Consider the following 24515-nt stretch of genomic DNA (forward strand, 5'->3'; position numbering starts at 1 on the left):
TCGAGATCTCTTGTCCCCATAATGACGTTTCCTAAAGAGATTGTCCTTGTTTTTACCCTTAAATTTACTAACAAAAATTATGGCTAAACTGGAATTTTTGACAATTATGCTGGTCTCATTAGTAACATGTACAAGTCATTCCAAACTTTCTACACGAACAAAAGCAGTTCCCTACATAATTTTTCATAGGCAAAAAATTAAAACCATTACAATTCTTCCATATTCGTAGTCTTACATTCGAAACACAAACTATCTAGTAGTAGCAGTACGCATCAAAAGACATAATTTCTTGATCACCAAGAAGACAAGAATTTGATGACCCAACTTTTGGGTATTGCGCAATTTGATGCCCTATGTAATTATTTTCAGGACACAGATTATGATCACTCTGATAATGAAATGGAAGTGAATTTGGTTGAAGATACAGCGTTGGATCATCATTTGCAAAGTTGATCATGGCCGTCTGATGAAGCAATATCTGTGTTTTGAGGAACTTAACATACTGAATTGCCTCTTCCAACATAGACACTGTATCCATTCTTGATCCACCAGGAACCAGGCTCTGCAAAATCTTGAACCTGTCACTGATTCTGCGCCGCCGTTGTCTAGCGGCGATGCTTTGTGGATCAGTCGACAGCTTCATAACTTTTCCTCTCTTTTTTAAGCCACCACTTTTCATCTTGCTATTCACATTACTGTTGTTTTGAACTGAAGTGGACTCGCAAGAATTGGGGTTGAGTGAGTACGAATAATCCATCCAATACTCGAAAACACAGGAGAAAAAAGAAATTTAGTTTTAGGACATGAGTTGAAGTTGAGAAGAAGAGGCAATTATGCATGTGATATATATAGTGGGATAGTATACTGATTACTGATGTTAGCTGACAAATCGTCAGCCAATCTTTGAGGGGATACGGGTGTTTAACCTAGGACAATAGGTCTGAAAATAATGAGTGCTCCACTTTCTAAAGTTTGTTTTTCAGGTTAATTTCACAAACGGTCACTAAAATTATCATAAAAATACAAAACGATCACTGAAGTTTAAAACTTTCAACAACGGTCACTGAAGGTCCAAGCAGTTTCACTAATGGTCACTTAAGTTTAAAAACTTTCACAAATGGTCATTAAAACTACCAAAATGTTTGGAATCCAAACTTAAGGACAATCACGAGACCATACAATATTTGAGGACCTCGGGTGCAAACTTTCGACAGGTGGAGCATTTTCTAGGAAGGTGGTGAATTGTGAGGATATTGAGCCACCACCTTTGGACCACCACAACTCCAACATCCAACCACCTTGGCCACCGGAACAACATACCAACTTGAAGTCCTCACTTCACTCTTTCCAACTTACCCAACCAATGGCTGAAACCCTATCAAATCCGCCTGAAATTTCCGATCAAAAGAGCCGCCCAACTAATGGCCGGAAGGTGGTGAATTTTAAGGATTTTGAGCCACCACCTTTGGACCACCACACCTCCAACCTCCGACCACCGTGAAGCTCTCACTTCACTCTTTTCAACTCACCCAACCAATGGTCGAAAATCCATCAGATCTGCCTAAAATTTCCAATCAAAGAAGGCTGCCCACACAACCAAAAACAGCCGAAAATGCAAGCTGTCCACCTAACCAAAAACAATCGAAAAATGCAACTTCTGGTGACACCCACCACCAGCTTGACCAGGATCATCATTACGCGCCCAAAGTAACAACAAACAATTCAAAAAATCAAGATCTCTAGCCATTTCTTGCAATAGTGAACTCGGACCATTTAGCCCCAATTTTCGGTGCTGATGACACCACCCACAGTAGCTGACCACCACCCCTAGGACCGCCTCTTCATGATGCATACAATGAACCTCTGGGTCACCGCCAATTTCGAACCAACATGGCTGAATCGAAAAAATTGGTCCCAATTTCGAACCAACACCGCCAATAACCACGCACAGATCTAGCTCTTTCAATTCCACCTCCGCACATCATTGAATCACAAAATTGGTCCCAATCTAACAACATCATATGACCATGGGTAACAGTTCAATTGCACCAACTAATCCATTTCAAGCTGGTGGTGTCGTCGTTCAATTGCCCACGTTTCAGATTTTTCATAACAGTTCAATTGCGCTTGAGGTCCTCAAATATTTTATGGTCTCGTGAAAGTTTGAATTCCAATCATTTTGGTAGCTTTAGTGAGCACTTGTCAAAGTTTTTAAACTTAAGTGACCATTGTTGAAAGTTTTAAACTTCAGTGACCATTTGTGAAGTTAACTCTTTGTTTTTAATTTAAATAGTGTTTAAACAAATAAAAAGAAATTTTTTTCCATCCAATCAAAGTTAAAAATTAATTTCCTCACACATTTTTTGAAGTCATTATTTTTATTCCTAAAAATTACTAATAATTTTACTCGAATAGAGCAGTAGATATTTTTATATTCTTTATATTGAGTTTATAACTAGATGGTGTTGCTCCAAAGAGGACGGACATGAGAAACTAAAAAGTATTAACTCGATATGTAACTTAAAGCATGAAGGGCTAACTAGGTGGTTTGATAAAAACTATTATCAAACAGTTTTGTTTGATTAAATATTACTTTAAATGATTGTGTACAGATATTTAACTCTGTATGATCCCCATTTTATAAAAAAATATTTCTTTCTTAAACTCATTATTAGTAATATATTTTTTTCAATAAAATAATTTTACACATTCTCCAAAATATAACAATTACAAAACCTATTTCTTCAAAAAAAAAAAAAAAAAAAAAGGAGACAACACGCATTTAGAATGATGCTATTTATCAATGTTAATGCTTAATACTTTTTACGTGAAAGTGAAGGAATTACTATATTGTCCAATGAATAAAAATAATCTTAGCCCTCGTTTGATTCCCCTTTTTTTAAAAATGAGAATAAAAAATATAGTAGTTATAAGATCCATATAAGAGATAATAAGTCAAATATGATGACTTCATATGATGAATAACGATAATATTTTTTTATTTTTATGGCCAAATAATGAAAATTAAACTAGGCTTAGTCTTTGTTTGAGTTACTTTTTAAAAATTCATTTTTTCCAAACTTATTTTCAATAAAATAATCTATGACTTTTCAAAAAATTAATATTATAAAATCTATGATCAAACAAAGTCTCAATTTTATAGTCAGTGCCGTGCTGATGTTAACCACAACCCCTACTGCTAGTGCGACAAGTTGAACTATGTTCTACGGAAAAGGAAAAGTAGCGATTAGACAGGTTAGGGTTCAAATCCCAAGGAAATTGAATGAATCCCAACAAAGAAGGGGGCCTCGGGCCTCCCATCCCCTGAAATCAAAGAAATTTGTCTTAAGTAAAGAACCGGGAGTTTCGTTGTTAGCCTCATAAATCAGCCTTTTTCCCTAGGATTCACACTGTTTAGTTAAATAAAGTATACCGTACATGTTTTTTCTCGTTAGTGAGTAAAGTACTTTTTTGATAAGTGATTAGCTCTTCTTTTAAAGGGTATTTTAGATCAAAGTAGCACGAATCATATCGCATCAACAATGGGATGTCCCACTCAAATCAGGACCTTAAACAAGGTCATTCCAAGAAATAATAGGGCTCCAATACTAATAGACAACATAATCGAGAGTTAGAAGTGTAATTGATCGAAATAATTTACGTCACATCACCAAGACTTAAATATTTTGGGCTCGATATGCCCCTTGTCGGGTCTTCAAGCTTTCTAAAAAAGGAACAGTTATTTTCAGTGTGCACATTAATGACTCGATTACATTGTATTTTGATGTGGTTTTAGGTGGAACAGTTTAATGAAAAGAAGTTAAATTAAATGGGCATGTCATGAATCACCATACATACATCAGCAGCAGGCATAGCAGAAAATGTTTGTGACTGATGTACATAGGGGGATTGAGGGAGACAGTTAAGAAGGTAATTTCAGTTGAACAAGTAACTATAATTAAGGTTCTACCCAACCAGTCCGTAAAACCCGTGAATTCATGTGCTCTTGCCTCCCATATATCTTTGTTCAAGTACCAAAAATATTAATGTTAAAAGACAATTAGCAAAATGAAATTCATGTGAGATTTGTGTTTATATGGTAGAAACTATAAATTTTTTATATTAAGAACTTAAATATGTGCAATTAAAGATACATGGAAATTTGATATGGTATCAAGGTTTGAACTGAACTGCAAAAGAAGCCCGTCTATACAACTTGTCAATACTGCAATATAGAGGTCATAACCCTCATGGATAAGGGCACGGAGGTGTTCTATTTGGGGTATTTGTACCTATTATAGAGGCCATTTAATTTTAGAAAGCTCAAAAAAAAATTTATGTTCACTTGACTACGAAGCTTCAAGAGCCAAAAAGTTGCAGCTGATAGGACACTTAACTGAAGCTCTGTTGCTGACTTGCTTCAAAGACCTTTGCAAAATGCATGTGATGGTACAGGGATAAGTATACTAGTCTGATTTTTAGATTGTGACATTGTGTGCATACACAAATATACAATCATACCATATATATTAGGAAAATGCTAGTCGAACAGGTCCAAGGACAGGGTAAAAAACAGGGTTTCAAATTTGGGTTACGTGTCCATTGTTTTCTTGTCTTTTTGGTGGGAAACAAAGTGAAATAATTGGAGGGAAACCCACTGAAACACACTATACACCCATTTCCTCCCTCGACTTTCCCCCAAATTATACGAATTAAACACCCATTTCCTCCCTCTTCCCAAACGACTTTCCCCCAAATAATACGAGTAATCTGCCACAGCATGATTCCAGCTCCTGAAAAAATGTTACTAACTCAGCAACGACATTCCTGACCATTTTGGTGAATTCCGACGATCATACGAGACCCAGCCTTCTCCAGTACGAGTGAAGAGCTCAGATTTTGGCCCATTGCAGAAGCTCACGGAAACTAGAATTTTTTTGGTTGAGGTTCAAAATCCCAGTACATATAAAAGGTATGATAACTAGAATTAGATTTTTGAGGGTTCAATGTCTAATTTTTGTGTGCATTAGTGCAACTGGAAGACGACATTTCTCCTGCAACTTAGGCTTTAGTGTATGTAGAAGACGCCAACGATTATTATACTAGTTCCCCAATGTAGGCATGTGTTTTGATGGCAGTAAGAAGATAGCAGTGATTATTATTTCTCGTTTCCTTTTGGATATGTAGTAGTAATTCCTCTCTTTTTCCCCAATATTCCTTTTCAATATGTAGTAGTAATTCCTCGTTTTCTCCCTAACGTCCCCCCTCTATTAATGTTATGAATTCCATTAAGAGTAATTCATGAAATTTTGGAGACTGTTAATGTTATGAATTCCACTAAGAGTAATTCCATTAAGACTGTTAATGTTATAAATTCATGAAATTGTAGACTGTTAATGTTATGAATTCCATTAAGAGTAATTAAGACATAACTAACTCTAAATCCAAATACTTATGTCACTGATTCAGCTAAGCTAGCTGATGAAGTGCAAAAGCTGCTTCAACTACATTGACAAATAAAATCATGCTTATTTTTCTGTCTTAATTACCTTCTTAATTTTGTTTTATACGTTTTTACCTTCTTAATGTTCCATTATTCACAAATTGTAAAATACTAGCATTTATATCAATTTTTTCCAAGTTGTAATGAATAACTTTGTCATGCAACTGTATTAAGGTGTGCTTCGGTTTGAAATTCTCTTTGCAACAAAATAAGATGAAATGAACATGACCAAATTTTTTGTTTCTTGGCAGTAAGAGAAAATATGGACGACGTTGAAGACAACCAAGACGATGTTTTGGGGCTATCAGAGGATGAGAACATTATGAAGCCCATGAACGAAATTGGCGGTGAAACATCAACGGGAGATGGCATAATTGTACCCGAGGTGGGAATGTTGTTCAAAAATGAACAAGATATGTATGATTTCTACAAAAAATATGCTTACACTGTGGGCTTTCCAGTTAAGAAAAGGAATTCCAAAAAAGGGGACGATGGTGTTTTAAGATATTTGACATTGACATGTAGCCGTGAAGGTGGAAGCATTGGTAATAGTAGTGGTTCTTTGAAGCCGCACCCAACAGTGAAGCTGGGTTGTAAAGCCAGAATATCTGCATCTTGTGATGTTCTAGGAAATTGGAGAATTAATGCAGTAAACCTAGAACACAATCATGATACGAGTCCTTCTAAATCCCGACTATATCGATGCAACAGACAATTGAGTGCAGCTATGAAACGAAAGCTTCAGGTGAATGATTTGGCAGGAATTGCGGTTCACAAAAGTTACAACTCTGCAGTTGTAGAAGCTGGAGGTTATGAGAACATGTCTTGTATTGAAAAGGATTGCCGAAATTACGTAGAACGCGTGAGGCGATTAAAACTTGGAGAAGGAGATGCTACAGCAATTCAATCTTACTTTTCCAAGATGCAAGCACAATGCTCGGGATTTTATTTTGATATTGATTTGGATGAGGAGTCGCGGTTGAGAAATGTGTTTTGGGCAGATAATCGGTGTAGGCAAGCGTATAAGGAGTTTGACGATGTTGTTTCATTTGACACCACTTATCTCACTAATAAGTACGACATGCCATTCGCTCCTTTTGTAGGTGTAAATCATCATGGACAGTCGACACTGTTGGGTTGCGGTTTGGTATCGAACGAAGACACTAATACTTTTGTATGGTTGTTCAAAACATGGCTTCAATGCATGCACGGTCAAGCTCCACATGGTATAATTACTGATCAGGACAGGGCAATGCAAAATGCAATCGAAATTGTCTTTCCAAATACCAAACATAGATGGTGTTTGTGGCACATCTTAAAGAAGTTGCCGGAGAAGTTTGGCTACCACGTGGATAAGCATTTGATATTTGGGGCTCTACACAGATTGGTGTATGATTCACAGTCCAGTGATGAATTCGAAAATGGTTGGGGAACGATGATTGATATGTATGAATTGCATGAGAATGATTGGCTATCGGGATTGTACGAAAACAGAGGCCGTTGGGTTCCCTGTTTCTTGAAAACGACTTTCTGGGCTGGGATGTCAACTACACAGAGAAGTGAGAGTATGAATGCATTCTTCGATGGCTATGTTCATTCCAAATCCTCATTGAAGCAGTTTGTTGAACAGTACGAACGTGCCCTTAGAAGTAAAGTTGAGAAGGAGGTCCAAGCTGATTTCAAGTCTTTCTCGCAGATGGTGCCTTGTGCAACACAGTTTGAAATGGAGCAACAGTTTCAATCAGTTTATACCATTGCAAAATTTCGTGAAGTTCAAGAAGAGTTCACGGGAAAGGTGTATTGTGAAGTGTGATCTACTTTGGATGGATGTTCAAGTGCGACCTACGAAGTAAGAGAGAAAGTAATGTATGAGGGTTCTAAGAGGATAAAGACATTCATCGTGTCATTTGCAAGAGATAAATGTGATATCATCTGCACCTACCACCTTTTTGAGTTTCGGGGAATACTTTGTAGACACGCGATCACAGTGTTGGCGTGGAATGACGTGACACTTATTCCAGAGAGGTACATATTGTGAAGGTGGAGGAGAGATGTTCGAAGAGCACACACAAGGGTCGCGGTAAACTATGATGGATTAGTTAGTACTCCTGCGCAATTGAGGTATGAAGAGATGTCTAAGGGTTTCGCGGAGGTGGCAAACCTCACAGCGGATGATGAAATCCGTTCACATGCAATGATGGAGTGGATACGATTTCAATGTAAAGACCTTGCAACTACAAAATCGAGTACAGGAAGCAATCTCATTGACACTCAATGTCTAGTTTTATCGAATACTGCGAGCGTTACCATATTGGATCCGAAGTTCAGTCGAAGAAAGGGAGCGCCGAGGAAACTTAGAAGAAAAGGCCCATTGGAGAGTGCGTCGAAGAAATCGAAGGTATGTCGAATAAAGTTATTTCGGATTAGTGGATTTTTCAAAATATAAATTACAATTACCTTCTATGCAGAAACATGCCGATTCGACATCAACCCATCATGACAGACCGATTAAAAGCCAAAGTCATATGGTTGATGGACAAATCAACATCCAAGCACCGCTCCATCAACAAAATTCGATGTTGCCCCCAATGCTGTTCTCCCTTTCACAGTTTTCCATCCCCACGCCATTCTCCCTCCCCCAACATGTCTCGCAAAGTACAAATTTGATCCACTCCCAAAGTCCAAATTTTATGTATACATCGCAAGGTATAAAGGTTCCTCTTATATATGAATTAAAAATACATGCGGCCATTTTGATCATTAACCGTTCACATTGTATGTTAATGTAGGTCAATGTATGCCATTATACTATCCAAACGCAGCAGATGATGAAGATGGTCGAGGTAGCACATGACGTGCTTTTGTAATTGAATAGATTCTCCCTCCCCCAACTGTGGGTTAACCTGGTTACTGATGGGCCACCAGCTACGGCTCTGGGATTCAATCCACCAGACAAGGATATAATGAAGAAACCACCACGAAGAAGCGATGACTCGTTGATCAGTCCATGGATTCTCTTTCGGTATCTGGTAAGCTTGATTCTAACACCACGTCCAAATGTACTTAGAAACAAAATTTTACTTGAAAATGTAAATTTTAAGTTACTATTAAGCTTATCAAAATTTGCTTTGGATATGTATTTAATCTTTAAACATTTATGTAGGCGATTGGATCTTATGTTGGTATAGCAACTGTATTCGTTATCTGGTACACTCGTACCTCTTTCTTGCCGGTGATGCCTTGGCAGATGACCCGGGTGTTTTTGTCCATGAATACAACAGGCGGAGGTGGGGGTGATCCAAGGTTGCGGTACTGCTGTAGCTGCTTTGTTTTGTTTTGGGCAATTTTTTGTTGGATGATGTTTTCTGTAGACCACGAATATGATTCCTCTTATGGGATTTGGTATGGTTTAGAAATGTCTAAAAATATCTGCCATTATTTTTGTTCCCGTTGTGAAATTCATATGTTTATCGATTTGAATGTCAAAACTCCTTGTCTTGTCTAGCACTGGTTTGAAATAATTGAAATGTGTTTGGTCTTGACTTATGACTTTATTATTTTGCAACACATTTATTTGTCATTTGATTATGTGCATGTATGCAGAAGCATATGTTTTAAGAGATAAATTGGACATTGCAGGCGTGCACAAATGCAAGAAATGGAAATTTTTTATCTTGGCAGCGTATATGTAATTGAGTACAATGTATCCCATATTTAAACTCTTAGGTTCTGCAACTGTAGCTCGATTCTTCCGAGTAAAATCAATCATATTCGTATGGGAATATGTTCCCACTCGATGTCTTGACATATAATGGTGGATAACCTTTAACGTCAAAAATTTCACTTGGGATATCATTTGCAGTAGCATCGATTTTAGTAATGATAACATCAACATCGCTTTCAAATGATACGGAAACTTCATCCAAAATTGGAGCAAATTTTTCATAGTGTCCACTCCTTTCCCTGAGTTGAAGACCATGTCCTGCAAGTTGTTAGCAACCACCACCTTAACAGGTTAACATGTTCTGCAATCTAGAGATTCAGGTGTCATGATAAATTAAATATAACTCTTGAATATGAAATTCTCAACGATAAATAAATAAATAAATAAAATATAAACAAAACGATATAATAAATAATGAGATAAAACACCATATTTACATGAAAGAACTCAAACTGGAAAAGTTATAGATCTCATCAATTAATTCATAGTTTGATTTTACAAAGAAACATATTAGAACTAATCCAAATTAAACTCAATTTAAGATAACTACATTAACATGCTCAAAACTGTATAAAAAAAGATTTTAGCTAATAGATGCCGATGTTATCACCTACATACAAAATTTTCTAAGAAAACATATTCAATCATTATCTACTAATCAAGCTGGCAGCTTCTCTTTCAGATTCCCTTCCGCGCTTACTTTTTCCGTCTGCACCGTCAAATTCACTGAAATCTGGACCTCTTTATCATCACTTATTCGAACTCGAGATTGGAACGAACGGGACATTTCTTCAACTGTTTCATTCTTTGTAGGGTTCATCGACGGACCACTTGATTTTTCATTTATAACCCACTCCCAAAATCCACAATTGTTACTGCAGCAAAGGAACAATCTCCCTTTATTTTTAGTCTCCTTTTCCACGACAAAACATTTCTCGAATCCATGCTTACATAGTGGGCAAGGGCGTTTCTTTTTGCACTCGGCAAAGAAGTGATCTTTACCTCTACAACTATGACAGACTCCGGAGTTCGTTCTAGGCATGCTAACATGGAATCCACCAGCACCAAGAAAGGTGAAGTCAGTAATGTTATTCGACTGGCTGAAGTTAGGAAAACAAATGCACATATACAAACGATAATGCAACATTTCAATAAAAAAATACATCTAATCACATCTGATTAAACACAATAAAACCCCCACTTAAATCTGTAAAACAACCCATCTCAACCACCAACAAGAAAACGGAATTCACCAGTCCACCAATTCAACCAATCCACCACTACGAATACCCAACAATTCTAGTTAACACATAGATCAATATAATCAGTAATCCAGCGAGTAAATATAGTTCCTAATTTTACCTCTACTTCACATACATGACTTCAACCTCTAAGTAGGGAGCAACAGAGTGAAATATGAAATGGAAAACATTATACAGAATACAAAAACACGACTTCGACCTCTGACTCAGAAATACATACATCAATACAGATTAAAATCTCGAGATATAATATACTCATAGCAAAGAGATAGCTGCATACATATATACACAGACATACAACGACCTCTCATAGCTGCACTATAGGCATAAATACCCAAGAAATACAGTTCAAACACAAATTCAATAATGTCAAAAATCCACTAATTCAATAAGGTTACGAAATCGACGAACACGACGAATCGCACTACTTGATTTAACTTTGTCATACTACCTGGGCAATGCTGAAAAAAAAGACTTCTTTCGTTATGCGCCGGTACAAGAAACACTCCGATGGTTAAGACGATGGCGGTAATTTGTCGACAACAGGTCGCAAGATCTGTTGGTTTGATATACCAGAGGTCGGAGATGGTCACGGCTTCAATGACGACCGGATATGGTAGGTTGACCGACGACGAAGCCTTTCACAGCAGTGGGAGAGTCGATACCACGATTGGACGTGTGGCCGGAGATGGGTTCTTACGCTTAGGGCTTCGAATTTGGGGCTCTTCAGATTCGGTTCGTGGGCGGGGAGGGGGGGAGAGAGAGAATGTTATGTCTGAATTAATCTTTTCCATTTTTAATAAGTGTCTACCAACTTTGCCCTTTTTCTTCACCGTATTTACTTACTTAACCAAGGCCACGTCAGCGTGTTTTTGCCTCTGTTTTTCGGCCTGGACGAGTAGCGCGACCCTATATATTATTACAATTATTCTAGTTGGACACGGGATAAAGACAGACTAGAAAACAGGCTTTTAAAAAAATTGACGTGTCTGACTAATTTAGAACAAATTGGAGGGAAGGCAAACAAAGAAAAATATTTTGCACAAAACTCAAGCTGCCTTGGAGGGAAACCTAAAACACGGAAATTGGGCAAAATTGAAGAGCACTGCACGCCTCTTTCTTTCAACACCTTTGTCGGGCAAAATTTATGTAAACTGCACATCTTTTAACCGATTATCGAAAATTATAAGGTGCCGGCAAGGAGTTTCGAAGGCTTGGCAACGTCGTTGAGAACCCAAAAACTGCCAGCACTTAAATGCCGTCAGCATTCCCACTTCATGTTTCCTTGAACATCGACATATTGGGGAAAATTTGAAGGTGCTAGCAAGTGCATTATTTATCTTTTTTAATGCATTCATTATTATTTTATTTTTGTTTGGAATTATTGGATCTCTGCAAATTAAGCTTCAAAAGATTTAGCTTAAAATGAACATAAATTTCATTTTACCAAGTAAAGATAATTTGGGTTTATTTCCATTTCGCAGTTAATTCATACAATAAATTGTGATTACTACCTTCCCAAATTTTTTTATATGCATGAAGATAACTTTACCATTACTGCCTTCCAATTTGCTTTTTTATTATTACTGCTCTTCGGAATGTGGAGTAGGATTTAGTCCATAACATAGTGATGTTCTGGCTCCCTACCTACCTTCTAGCACAAGAATTACTATTTTACTTAGATGGGTGTAGTCAGGCGTATAATTATCTTGAAAATAAGAAAGGTGAAACTTAGATGAGCTTTTAATGTTGCAGCATCACATTTGCAATAGGGATGTAATTGTTCTACTGTATTAACTTGTTCTTCGGTTTGAAATTCTCTTTGCAACAAAACATAATGAAATGATCATGACCAATTTTTTTGTTTCTTGGCAGTAAGAGAAAATATGGACGACGTTGAAGACAAGCAAGATGATGTCTTAGGGCCATCAGAGGATGAGAACGTTACGAAGTCTGTGAATGAAGTTGGCGGTAAAACATCAACGGGAGATGGCATAATTGTACCTGAGGTAGGAATGTTGTTCAAAAATGAACAAGATATGATTTCTACAAAAAAATATGCTTATACTGTGGGCTTTCCAGTTAAGAAAAGGAATTCCAAAAAACGGGGACGATGATGTTTTAAGATATTTGACATGACATGTAGCCGTGAAGGTAGAAGCATTGGTAATAGTTGTGGTTCTTTGAAGCCGCACCCAATAATGAAGCTAGGTTGTAAAGCCAGAATATCTGCATCTTGCGATGTTCTAGGAAATTGGAGAATTAATGTAGTAAACCTGGAACACAATCATGATACAAGTCCTTCTAAATCCCGATTATATCGATGCAGCAGACAATTGAGTGCAGCTATGAAACGAAAGCTTCAGGTGAATGATTTGGTAGGAATTGCGCTTCACAAAAGTTACAACTCTGCAGTTGTAGAAGCTGGAGGTTATGAGAACGTGTCTTGTATTGAAAAGGATTGTCGGAACTATGTAGAACGCATGAGGCGATTAAGACTTAGAGAAGGAGATGCTGCAGCAATTCAATCTTACTTTTCCAAGATGCAAGCACAATGCTCGGAATTTTATTTTGATATTGATTTGGATAAGGAGTCGCTGTTGAGAAATGTGTTTTGGGCAGATAATCAGTGTAGGTAGGCGTTTAAGAAGTTTGGTGATGTTGTTTCATTTGACACCACTTATCTTACTAATAAGTACGACATGCCATTGATTAGTGGAGCCTTGGGGTTGCTTTTATTCAAAGAGCTGAAATAGCATTCACGTGCGGCTGCTTGATCTCCCTTGACCGTGGCTATCCATTTCTAAGTTTCGAATTTTAAGCTGTGTGGTAGATAGAGGTCATAGCTTTCAGTTGTTTTAAGGTAGCCCTTCCAAGGATTCTCATTTTATGCGAACCTACTATACATTATTAGGAAGTCCAAGTATCCATAGAATACAGTTGACTCCTTATCTATCTCAATGGCTAGTGTAATCTATCGTCTGGGGATTAAAATGTCTCCAATGTAGTCGTAAAAGGGTTCAGCCATTGGTACCTAGGAATGATCGACATGCATTCGGCTAAAAGCNGGCAAAATTGAAGAGCACTGCACGCCTCTTTCTTTCAACACCTTTGTCGGGCAAAATTTATGTAAACTGCACATCTTTTAACCTATTATCGAAAATTATAAGGTGCCGGCAAGGAGTTTCGAAGGCTTGGCAACGTCGTTGAGAACCCAAAAACTGCCAGCACTTAAATGCCGTCTGCATTCCCACTTCATGTTTCCTTGAACATCGACATATTGGGGAAAATTTGAAGGTGCTAGCAAGTGCATTATTTATCTTTTTTAATGCATTCATTATTATTTTATTTTTGTTTGGAATTATTGGATCTCTGCAAATTAAGCTTCAAAAGATTTAGCTTAAAATGAACATAAATTTCATTTTACCAAGTAAAGATAATTTGGGTTTATTTCCATTTCGCAGTTAATTCATACAATAAATTGTGATTACTACCTTCCCAAATTTTTTTATATGCATGAAGATAACTTTACCATTACTGCCTTCCAATTTGCTTTTTTATTATTACTGCTCTTCGGAATGTGGAGTAGGATTTAGTCCATAACATAGTGATGTTCTGGCTCCCTACCTACCTTCTAGCACAAGAATTACTATTTTACTTAGATGGGTGTAGTCAGGCGTATAATTATCTTGAAAATAAGAAAGGTGAAACTTAGATGAGCTTTTAATGTTGCAGCATCACATTTGCAATAGGGATGTAATTGTTCTACTGTATTAACTTGTTCTTCGGTTTGAAATTCTCTTTGCAACAAAACATAATGAAATGATCATGACCAATTTTTTTGTTTCTTGGCAGTAAGAGAAAATATGGACGACGTTGAAGACAAGCAAGATGATGTCTTGGGGCCATCAGAGGATGAGAACGTTACGAAGTCTGTGAATGAAGTTGGCGGTGAAACATCAACGGGAGATGGCATAATTGTACCTGAGGTAGGAATGTTGTTCAAAAATGAACAAGATATGATTTCTACAAAAAAATATGCTTATACTGTGGGCTTTCCAGTTAAGAAAAGGAATTCCAAAAAACGGGGACGATGATGTTTTAAGATATTTGACATGACATGTAGCCGTGAAGGTAGAAGCATTGGTAATAGTTGTGGTTCTTTGAAGCCGCACCCAATAATGAAGCTAGGTTGTAAAGCCAGAATATCTGCATCTTGCGATGTTCTAGGAAATTGGAGAATTAATGTAGTAAACCTGGAACACAATCATGATACAAGTCCTTCTAAATCCCGATTATATCGATGCAGCAGACAATTGAGTGCAGCTATGAAACGAAAGCTTCAGGTGAATGATTTGGTAGGAATTGCGCTTCACAAAAGTTACAACTCTGCAGTTGTAGAAGCTGGAGGTTATGAGAACGTGTCTTGTATTGAAAAGGATTGTCGGAACTATGTAGAACGCATGAGGCGATTAAGACTTAGAGAAGGAGATGCTGTAGCAATTCAATCTTACTTTTCCAAGATGCAAGCACAATGCTCGGAATTTTATTTTGATATTGATTTGGATAAGGAGTCGCTGTTGAGAAATGTGTTTTGGGCAGATAATCAGTGTAGGTAGGCGTTTAAGAAGTTTGGCGATGTTGTTTCATTTGACACCACTTATCTTACTAATAAGTACGACATGCCATTGATTAGTGGAGCCTTGGGGTTGCTTTTATTCAAAGAGCTGAAATAGCATTCACGTGCGGCTGCTTGATCTCCCTTGATCGTGGCTATCCATTTCTAAGTTTCGAATTTTAAGCTGTGTGGTAGATAGAGGTCATAGCTTTCAGTTGTTTTAAGGTAGCCCTTCCAAGGATTCTCGTTTTATGCGAACCTACTATACATTATTAGGAAGTCCAAGTATCCATAGAATACAGTTGACTCCTTATCTATCTCAATGGCTAGTGTAATCTATCGTCTAGGGATTAAAATGTCTCCAATGTAGTCGTAAAAGGGTTCAGCCATTGGTACCTAGGAATGATCGACATGCATTCGGCTAAAAGCACTTTCAAATAATATATTAAAGAGCTGTCATTACCTACCAACATATAGCTAAGGCCATTGTGAGCTATGATATCCCGCAATTCTAGTGCACCGTAGTCGAGATATATGACTTTCTATTTATCGTTGTTATTAAAAATTATCAGAAGAGATGCGGGTTGGAGGTTATCTCTGATCTAGAAGTTCTCTAATATAGCCTTCTTGAAATCTCAAACATAATTCTTTTGTGTGTTTGCTTTCTTCCAACCAAAATAAAAACCTCTGATGATTGTATAAATCTCTCTTATTGAGGTCAGGAGTATTGGTTGCCTATTGGTGCTTGCGAAAAGTCTGCATGTCTTGATTTACGTCCACAACCTCGTCCTTTGATACTTAAGTATGTGGGCTTCCAACTTTTAGATCCTTCATGTATCCTACCTTGTAACCTCGTAGCATTCATCTATATCATGGTCTCTGCTATAATGAATTTTATAAAATTTTACTTCATGTGTACTTTTCTTTTGTAATCATCAAAGAGCGGATAATGATGCTTTGACATTCTAGGTGTGTACACCAAGGTATTTCCCTTGAGAACACGTCCCTATTCCACTTTCTTCATTTCCCAATCGTATCTTCAGTCTAGATCTCTTTTGTGTCAAACTTATTAGCTGATGATAAGATGATGGGTTTTTGTTACAGATGTCCCACTGGAAGGGAGTCATTCGTAAGTACTATGTTCCATATATAGCATCACAAACCTCCTTTTGTAGATGTAAATCATCATGGACAGTCGACACTGTTGGGTTGCGGTTTGGTATCGAACAAAGTCACTAGTACTTTTGCATGGTTGTTCAAAACATAGCTTCAATGCATGCACGGTCAAGCTCCACATGGTATAATTACTGATCAAGACAGGACAATGCAAAATACAATCCATATTGTCTTTCCAAATACCAAACATAGATGGTATTTGTGGCACATTTTAAAGAAGTTGCCGGAGAAGTTTGGCTACCACGTGGATAAGCATTTGATATTTGGGCCTCTACACAGATTGGTGTATGATTCACAGTCCGGTGATGAATTCGAAAATGGTTGGGGAACGATGATTGATATGTATGGATTGCATGAGAATGATTGGCTATTAGATTGTACGAAAATAGAGGACGTTGGGTTCCCTGCTTCTTGAAAATGACTTTCTGGGCTGGGATGTCAACTACACAGAGAAGTAAGAGTATGGATGCGTTCTTCGACGGCTATATTCATTCCAAAACCTCATTGAAGTAGTTTGTTGAACAGTACGAACGTGCCCTTAGAAGTAAGGTTGAGAAGGAGGTCCAAGCTGATTCAAATCCTTCTCGCAGATGGTGCCTTGTGCAACACAGTTTGAAATGGAGCAACAGTTTCAATCAGTTTATACCATTGCAAAATTTCGTGAAGTTCAAGAAGAGTTCACGGGAAAGGTGTATTACAAAGTTTGATCTACTTCGGATGGATGTTCAAGTGTGACCTACGAAGTAAGAGAGAAAGTAATGTATGAGGGTTCTACGAGGAGAAAGACATTCATTGTGTCATTTGCAAGAGATAAATGTGATATCATTTGCACCTACCACCTTTTTGAGTTTCGAGAAATACTTTTTAGACACACGATCACAGTGTTGGCGTGGAATGACATGACACTTATTCCGGAGAGGTACATACTGCAAAGGTAGGAGAGAGATGTTCGAAGAGCACACAAGAGGGTCGCGATAAACTATGATGGATTAGTTAGCACTCCAGTGCAATTGAGGTATGAAGAGATGTCTAAGGGTTTTGTGGAGGTGGCAAACCTCGCAGCGGATGATGAAATCCATTCACATGCAATCATGGAGTGGATACGATTTCAATGTAAAGACCTTGCAACTACAAAATCGAGTACAAGAAGTAATCTCATTGACACTCAATGCCCTGTTTTATCGAATACTACAAGCGTTAGCATGTTGGATCCAAAGTTCACTAGAAGAAAGGGAGAACCGAGGAAACTTAGAAGAAAAGGCCCATTGGAGACTGCGTCGAAGAAATCGAAGGTATGTCAAATAAAGTTATTTCGGATTAGTGAATGTTTCAAAATATAAATTACAATTACCTTTTATGGAGAAACATGTCGGTTCGACATCAAGCCATCATGAAAGACTGATAACAAGCCAAAGTAATATGGTTGATGGACAAATCAACATCCAAGCAGTGCTCCATCAACAAAATTCGATGTTGCCCCCAATGTCGTTTTCCCTTTCACAGTTTTCCATCCCCACACCATTCTATCTCCCCCAACATGTCTTGCAAAGTACAAATTTGATCCACCCCCAAAATCCGAATTTTATGTATACATCGCAAGGTATAAAGGTTCCTCTTATATATGAATTAAAAATACTTGCGGCCATTTTGATCATTAACCGTTCACATTGTATGTTAATATAGGTCAACGCATGCCGTTATACTATCCAAACACAGCAGATGATGAAGATGGTCGAGGTAGCGCATGACATGCTTTTCTAATTGAATAGATTCTTTTGCTTGTGACACTATTGGAGGCATCATGCTTTACCAAAAATATATATTCTTGAATGTTTTGTGGGATTTTAATTATGGCAGCTACTGGATCTATATTGCACTAGAATGATTTGAGTTTTTAAGCTTCTAATATATATCATAAAATGTTTTCCCACTTGGATGAGGAGGCAGATTTGTTTTGTATATAATATGCATTGTTGGTTATTTATGCATTAGTTCTCCTAAGATGGTATTTTTGTGCGTGATTGTTTTGAAATATTTACTTGCTTTTTACTCCCAGTTTAATGGTCAAATGGAAGATATTTAAATGAGTCCTAAAGATATTTAAATGCGTTCTGATTGGTTGCTCATTTTGCTTGATGTTGCCTGGTTCATTCTTTTTCAAGAAAGCAGTTAGAAATAAATTGGGTATCTAAATTGTCATGTAGTTTCTTTACTCAAAGTGGTTGATAATTATGACAGTATTTTTATGATCTTTTGATGTTTTTCTCCCATTGCAAATGGTGAAAATGACAATATTTTTATGACCTTTTGATATTACAAATCCGCTTCACAAGTCCACAAATAGCAGGGTCAATAACATCCAAATGCATTATACACAGTGCTATCCTTTTAGCCAGGCGACTATTTTCCTTAGTTGAACCCATGAATCCACTCAGCTTTGAGCAATTACCACTTTCCTTCACATGATTAATTACCACTTCAGTCGGCTTTGAGCAATTACCACTTCTTTAAATGATTCTATCTCCAGTTCTAACACATTTAATGAATCAATAGGTAGTGCTGTCTAGGGAAACACAATTCACATAATTCCTTTATATTGTTGCATTGCTATTGTTTTCAATTGATAATATGGTACTAAAGAGTACTCAGAAGACAATGCCATATTATGCTACAAAACTTGGCTGGTCATACATTCCTTTTTTTAAGCACGTACTGAATACTTCAAATGTAATTGTAAGATTTCATACAGACCTTAATAGTACAAGAGTTCATACATAAGTTAAATCACCTACATACAAAAGTTTCTAAGAAAACCTATTCAATCATTATCTACTAATCAAGCTAGCAGTTCCCCTTTCGGATTCCCTTCCGCACTTACTCTTGCAGTCTGGACCGTCACATTCACTGAAATCTGGACCTCTTTATCGTCACTTATTCGAACTCGAGAGTGGAACGAATGGGACATTTCTTCAACTGTTTTATTCTTCGCAGGGTTCATCGACGGACCACTTGAATTTTCATTTATAACCCGCTCCCAAAATCCACAATTGTTACTGCAGCAAAGGAACAATCTCCCTTTGTTTTTAGTCTCCTTTTCCATGACAAAACATTTCTTGAATCCATGCATACATAGTGGGCCAGGGCGTTTGTTTTTGCACTCGGCAAAGAAGTGATCTTTACCTCTACAATTATGACAGACTCCGGAGTTCGTTCTGGGCATGCTAACATGGAATCCACCACCACCAAGAAAGGTAAAGTCAGTAACGTTGTTTGACTGGCAGAAGTTAGGAAGACAAATGTACATATACAATCTAAAAGTTTTCTAATTAGGATAAAGCAGGATAATGGGAAAGAGGAGCCACTCATTTAAAAAAAAAAACTACCAATTCATTTTCATTTTCCCAAAATGGGGCCCAAGCGAGGGCTAAATGTAGAAGGAAAATCTGCCATCAATCCTTCCAAATCACTTTCTACATAATCACACGAAGAATGGAATTTCACATCATCATTAAAATTGTACATTTACAATGCCTAATAAACCCAGCCTATTAGCCTGCCATTACCCATGTTTTGAACTTCATTTAAATTTTTGTAAAAGTAGTCAATTCACAAACTAATCCTACCAATTCATTTCATTTCACATATATATTCCTCTAGTTCTATCAACAGCTTCCCATAAGCAAAAACTAATGAAATAGAAAACATTGTACCCGAGCAAAGCTGAAAAAATGAAAAATGATGAAATAGAGAACATTCAACGTGCTTGCGAGGTTTGATGGGTTGCCGACGATGAAAAATTGTAGAACGTGCGACGACGAAACCTTCCACAAAGGTGCGATGTGATGGTGCCTTGGACGGTAATTATGATCGGATATGGTGAGCGATTTGACGACGATCGGATATGGTGGGTCAAGAGGCATGCGGCGCGACCTTACCCTACTTGGAATTGTGGCCAAAGATTGGAAGGTTTTGCTTAGGTTTTTCAAATTTGGGGGCTCCGATTTTGGGTATCATTTTTGTTCGTGGAGAGAGAGAAATGACTTCTCATTTATGGGGCCTTTACCCTTTTGAAAAACAAAGCACGGTTGTTGTTTTTTTTTTGTTCTTTCCAAAAAGCAATTCCATGTCAGCCTATTTTCCAATCTGTTCACGAGCCTGTATGAGTAGCACGATTGATATTATTATTATTATTATTATTATTAATATTATTATTATTATTATTATTATTATTATTATTATTATTATTATTATAGACATTAACTTTTCAAAAGTGCTTCTTGGACAGGCTTAATCGACAGACAAGAAATAGGGAATCAAAACCTCTGATGTTGCAAGTAAAATTGGAGGGAACTTATGGCCGCACGTGAGGGATGCGTGAGAGGTGAACCAAAATCTAGGGCACGAAATTAATTGAATTATACACCTTTGAAACAACGCTTCCTTCTTGCAATAATTCCAACTACTGGCATATTGCAACCCGGCAATAATTTCTTGGAAGGTGTGGTGCAATCCGACGACAAACCTGAAGCTCAGGCAGGAGTTGTATAAGAACTCCCCGTTCTCGAAGATTTGACTCCAACGAACGGTACATTCAGGTGGATGTGAAGATCGAAAATGCACAATTCGACGGACCCGAAGCACGTTCCTCTTCCTGTTCTCGAAGATTTGACGTCAACGAATGGTACATTCATGTGGTTGTGAAGACCAAAAATTCACAATTCGACGGACTCGAAGTACGTTCCTCTTTGTGTTAAAGATCCTGCCTTCGACCCGGGATGGCAAGTAAGTTTCGTGCCTTAATTTTCCCTTCTGGAGAGGTATAACAAACTAACGTGGAATAGGAAAACCATTCTACCTTTCTTTGAATGCAATATTGTGGGATAAACATTGTTAAACATATAATAGAGAACTTGGAAAAACTCCTGGAGCAACTTCCTTTTGACAAACTGATTTTGTGTATGACATTATTGTCCAAAAATCCTTGTTTGCCTAGTGAGATTATAGAAAACCTTCAAAAATATGCTTGGACCACCGAAATTAGTTGGGTTGCCAAAGATGGCTTTAAATGGATCAGGCTTGGACCACCCGTTTTTGTTCTCATTATATTTGAATACTTTGGTTTTGGGTTGGGATATCATATAATGATGATGATAAAAGAAAGAAGTAATCAAATGCTTATGTTATCATGACAAGCGCAAGAGACTCGAGTAATGCATTTGGATTCACACATGAAGACATAAATATAAATTGGCAAACTTTGATTATGGATCCAAAAATATTTCTCCCATATAGTATACAGTAGGTATATATTTAAATTAGTGAATTTGGCACTTCATAAGGCTGGGCTTCCGCTCCTGCTTTTCGTAGATATATATTAAAGTTAGTGGAATTGCCACTTCTAAGTCTAGGCTTCAAGCTCTTGGTCTTCGTATTGAATGTTGTTTGTTTTGCCCATGATTCCTATTAATTGTCGTTTGTTTACGTATTGAGGATTTAAACCCAATCTACCTCGTTTATGTGACTTTTTGTTTACTTGTGTAACAGCTACTATGGATGAAGTGCAGATTGACCATGATGATATGTTGGCTAAATCTAATTATGAAAATGTTAGGGTCTCCGTTAATGTTGTGGATGGTGAAGACTCAGTGGGGGATGGTGTAATTGTGCCTAAGGTAGGCATAGAGTTTAAGGAGTTAAAATACATGCTTGCCTTCTACAAGAAATATGCTTATGCAATTGGATTTTTGATTAAAAAAAGGAATTCGAAAAAAAGGGATGACAGAGACTTGAGATATGTAACCTTCACATGTAGCTGTGAAGGTCAAAAAATCGATAATAATAGCGGTTCCTTCAAACCCCAACCAACAATACAGATGGGTTGCAAAGCTAGGATATCTGCATTATTAGATATTCATAGGGTATGGAGAATTAACAAGGTCCACCTCAACCACAATCACGAAACTAGTCCATCAAAATCTAGGTTATATCGATGTAACCGAGAATTGAGTTCACACGTGAAACATAAGCTAGAAGTCAATGATTTAGTTGTAATTTCGTTGCATAAAAGTTTCAATTCTGACGTTGTCGAAGTAGGTGGTTGTGAGAACTTGAGTTGCATTGAGAAAGATTTTTGAAACTATATTGAAAAAGTTAGGCATTTAAGACTTGGTGAAGGGGATGCCATTACAATACAAGCATACTTAGCAAAGATGCAAGCACAGTGCTCAAAATTACTTTAGCATGGATTTAGACGATGAATCTCAACTAAAAACTGTCTTCTAGGCCAATAATCGCTGCAAGCAAGCATATAAGGAATTTGGCGATGTTACTTTTGATACCACGTACTTGACAAACAAGTATGACATGCCGTTCGTCCCATTCATTGGCGTCAATCATCATGGACAGTCAACATTACTTGGTTGTGGGTTGTTGTCGAGCGAAGATACATGTAATTTTGTCTGGTTGTTCAGAACATGGCTACAATGCATGCATGGTCAGACACCTCATGGAATAATTACCGACCAAGATCGGGCCATGCAAAATGCCATTCAAATCGTTTCTCCAAAAATAAGGCATAGATGTTGTCTATGGCATATTTTAAAGAAGTTGCCAGAAAAGTTTGGATACCATGACGACAAGTCTTCGATATTTGGGGCTATACATGTATTAGTTTATGATTGTCAATTTGTTGAAAAATTTGAGAATGGGTGGGCTGCGATGATTGACAAGTACAACTTGCAGGATAATGAATGGTTATTTGGATTGTATGAGAATGGAAGTCGTTAGGTTCTATATTTTTTTAAGGCCACTTTTTGGGTAGGGATGTCGACATAGAGGAGCGACAGTATGAACGCATTCTTTGATGGTTACGTGCATTCGAAGACCACGCTGAAGCAATTTGTAGAACAATATGAACGAGCATTGTGATGCAAGGTAGAGAAAGAGTTCCAGGTTGATTTCAAATCATTTTCACAAATGGTCTCATGTGCAATGTAATACGAACTTGACCTAAAATTTCAATCAGTTTATACTATTCACGAAATTCAGGGAAGCTTAGGATGAGTTTACGGGAAAGGTTTACTGCGATGTCATATCTACGTTGGAGGGAGATACGTAGACGATGTATGAGGAGCGCGAGGATGTTATGCATGAGGTTCGACGAGGGAAAAACATTATTTGTCTCATTTCAGAGAGAGAACTGTGACATAATTTGTAATTGCCATTTGTTCGAGTTTAGGAAAATTCTTTGTCTCCATGCAATTGCAGTTCTTATTCGTTGTGATGTCACATACCTTCTGGAGAGGTACATATTACGGAGATGGAGAAGAGACATTAGTCGAGTACGCACTAGAGTCGTCGTGAATTATGACGGTTTGATAAGCTCTCCTGAGCAGTGGAGATATGATGAACTGTGTCATGAGTTTACACAACTGGCTGACCTTGCTGCAGACAACAAAGGGCGGTCGCATGTTACACTGGATTGGATAAAACTTCAGCGCAAAGATCTTTTGATGTCGAAATGGTCGCACAGTGGAAGTAATGTGATCGCACATCATACTATTCAAGTAGCCGATCGGTGTACCGACTCCCAGAATGACGCCAGCGTGAACATAAGAGCTCCGAAATCGTCGCGTAGAAAGGGAGCGCCCGAAAAATTGAGGAAAAAAGGTCCGCTGGAGTCGAGTTTGAAGAACACAAAGGTAAATTTGATTTAATTTATTAAAAAACACAGACCCAAATATTTGATTGTACTGAATACTTTCATACTACATAAATTTACAGTCAGCATCAAGCAAAGGAAGGAGACCTACTGGGTGACATACTGATATACAAGAGAGCGCTGTCTACTTTCATGAAGCTCGGCAGCAAAACTACTCAATGCAGCCTCCGTCTCCTTGCCTACAATATTCAATGCCAACAACGTTTATCGTCTCACAGTTTACTGTCGCGATACCATTCTCGCATTCAAGGGTATTACCAATGTCAAATTACATCCCACCATCGTCATCAAATATTATGTATAGTCCGCAAGGTAAGCTCGCACCATCAATTGGTTAAAGATAAATTCTTGATGTCATTTGAAATATGCAACTAACAATGTCCATATTTCATTGTAGGTCAACTAATGCCATACTATCATCCATATTTATTGGACTATGGAGGCTCAGATTTGTGTAATGAATTAAAATTATTGAACAAATGTGATGAGAAATATTTATGTTGCTTCTTTGA

The 24515-nt window shown here is 37.5% G+C and overlaps 4 protein-coding genes across 4 annotated transcripts; 3 read left to right on the forward strand and 1 right to left on the reverse strand.

Annotated features, from left to right (window-relative positions):
- Window positions 1-113: 113 nt before the first annotated feature.
- On the reverse strand, window positions 114-912 carry LOC111403258 (transcription factor bHLH140-like). The gene has a single exon (XM_023031689.1). It carries the CDS (start codon window positions 755-757, stop codon window positions 254-256), a length of 504 nt encoding a protein of 167 aa, XP_022887457.1. The 5' UTR covers window positions 758-912; the 3' UTR covers window positions 114-253.
- Window positions 913-5764: 4852 nt separating this feature from the next.
- LOC111404875 (protein FAR-RED IMPAIRED RESPONSE 1-like) lies at window positions 5765-8203 on the forward strand. The gene is made up of 2 exons (XM_023033607.1): window positions 5765-7901; window positions 7972-8203. The coding sequence occupies exon 1, from the start codon at window positions 5766-5768 to the stop codon at window positions 7314-7316; it is 1551 nt and encodes a 516-aa protein (XP_022889375.1). The 5' UTR covers window position 5765; the 3' UTR covers window positions 7317-7901; window positions 7972-8203.
- A 6467-nt stretch (window positions 8204-14670) lies between these two features.
- LOC111404426 (protein FAR-RED IMPAIRED RESPONSE 1-like) lies at window positions 14671-16698 on the forward strand. The gene is made up of 5 exons (XM_023033236.1): window positions 14671-15100; window positions 15633-15715; window positions 15830-15909; window positions 16212-16236; window positions 16375-16698. The coding sequence occupies exons 1-5, from the start codon at window positions 14671-14673 to the stop codon at window positions 16696-16698; spliced, it is 942 nt and encodes a 313-aa protein (XP_022889004.1).
- A 6643-nt stretch (window positions 16699-23341) lies between these two features.
- Window positions 23342-24264, forward strand: LOC111404427 (protein FAR-RED IMPAIRED RESPONSE 1-like). The gene is made up of 2 exons (XM_023033237.1): window positions 23342-23983; window positions 24066-24264. Exons 1-2 carry the CDS (start codon window positions 23342-23344, stop codon window positions 24099-24101), a joined length of 678 nt encoding a protein of 225 aa, XP_022889005.1. The 3' UTR covers window positions 24102-24264.
- The last annotated feature ends 251 nt before the right edge of the window (window positions 24265-24515 follow it).

The sequence above is a fragment of the Olea europaea genome, chromosome 11 (genome assembly GCF_002742605.1).
Source record: "Olea europaea var. sylvestris chromosome 11, O_europaea_v1, whole genome shotgun sequence".
In the NCBI taxonomy this organism is placed as follows: Eukaryota; Viridiplantae; Streptophyta; class Magnoliopsida; order Lamiales; family Oleaceae; genus Olea; species Olea europaea.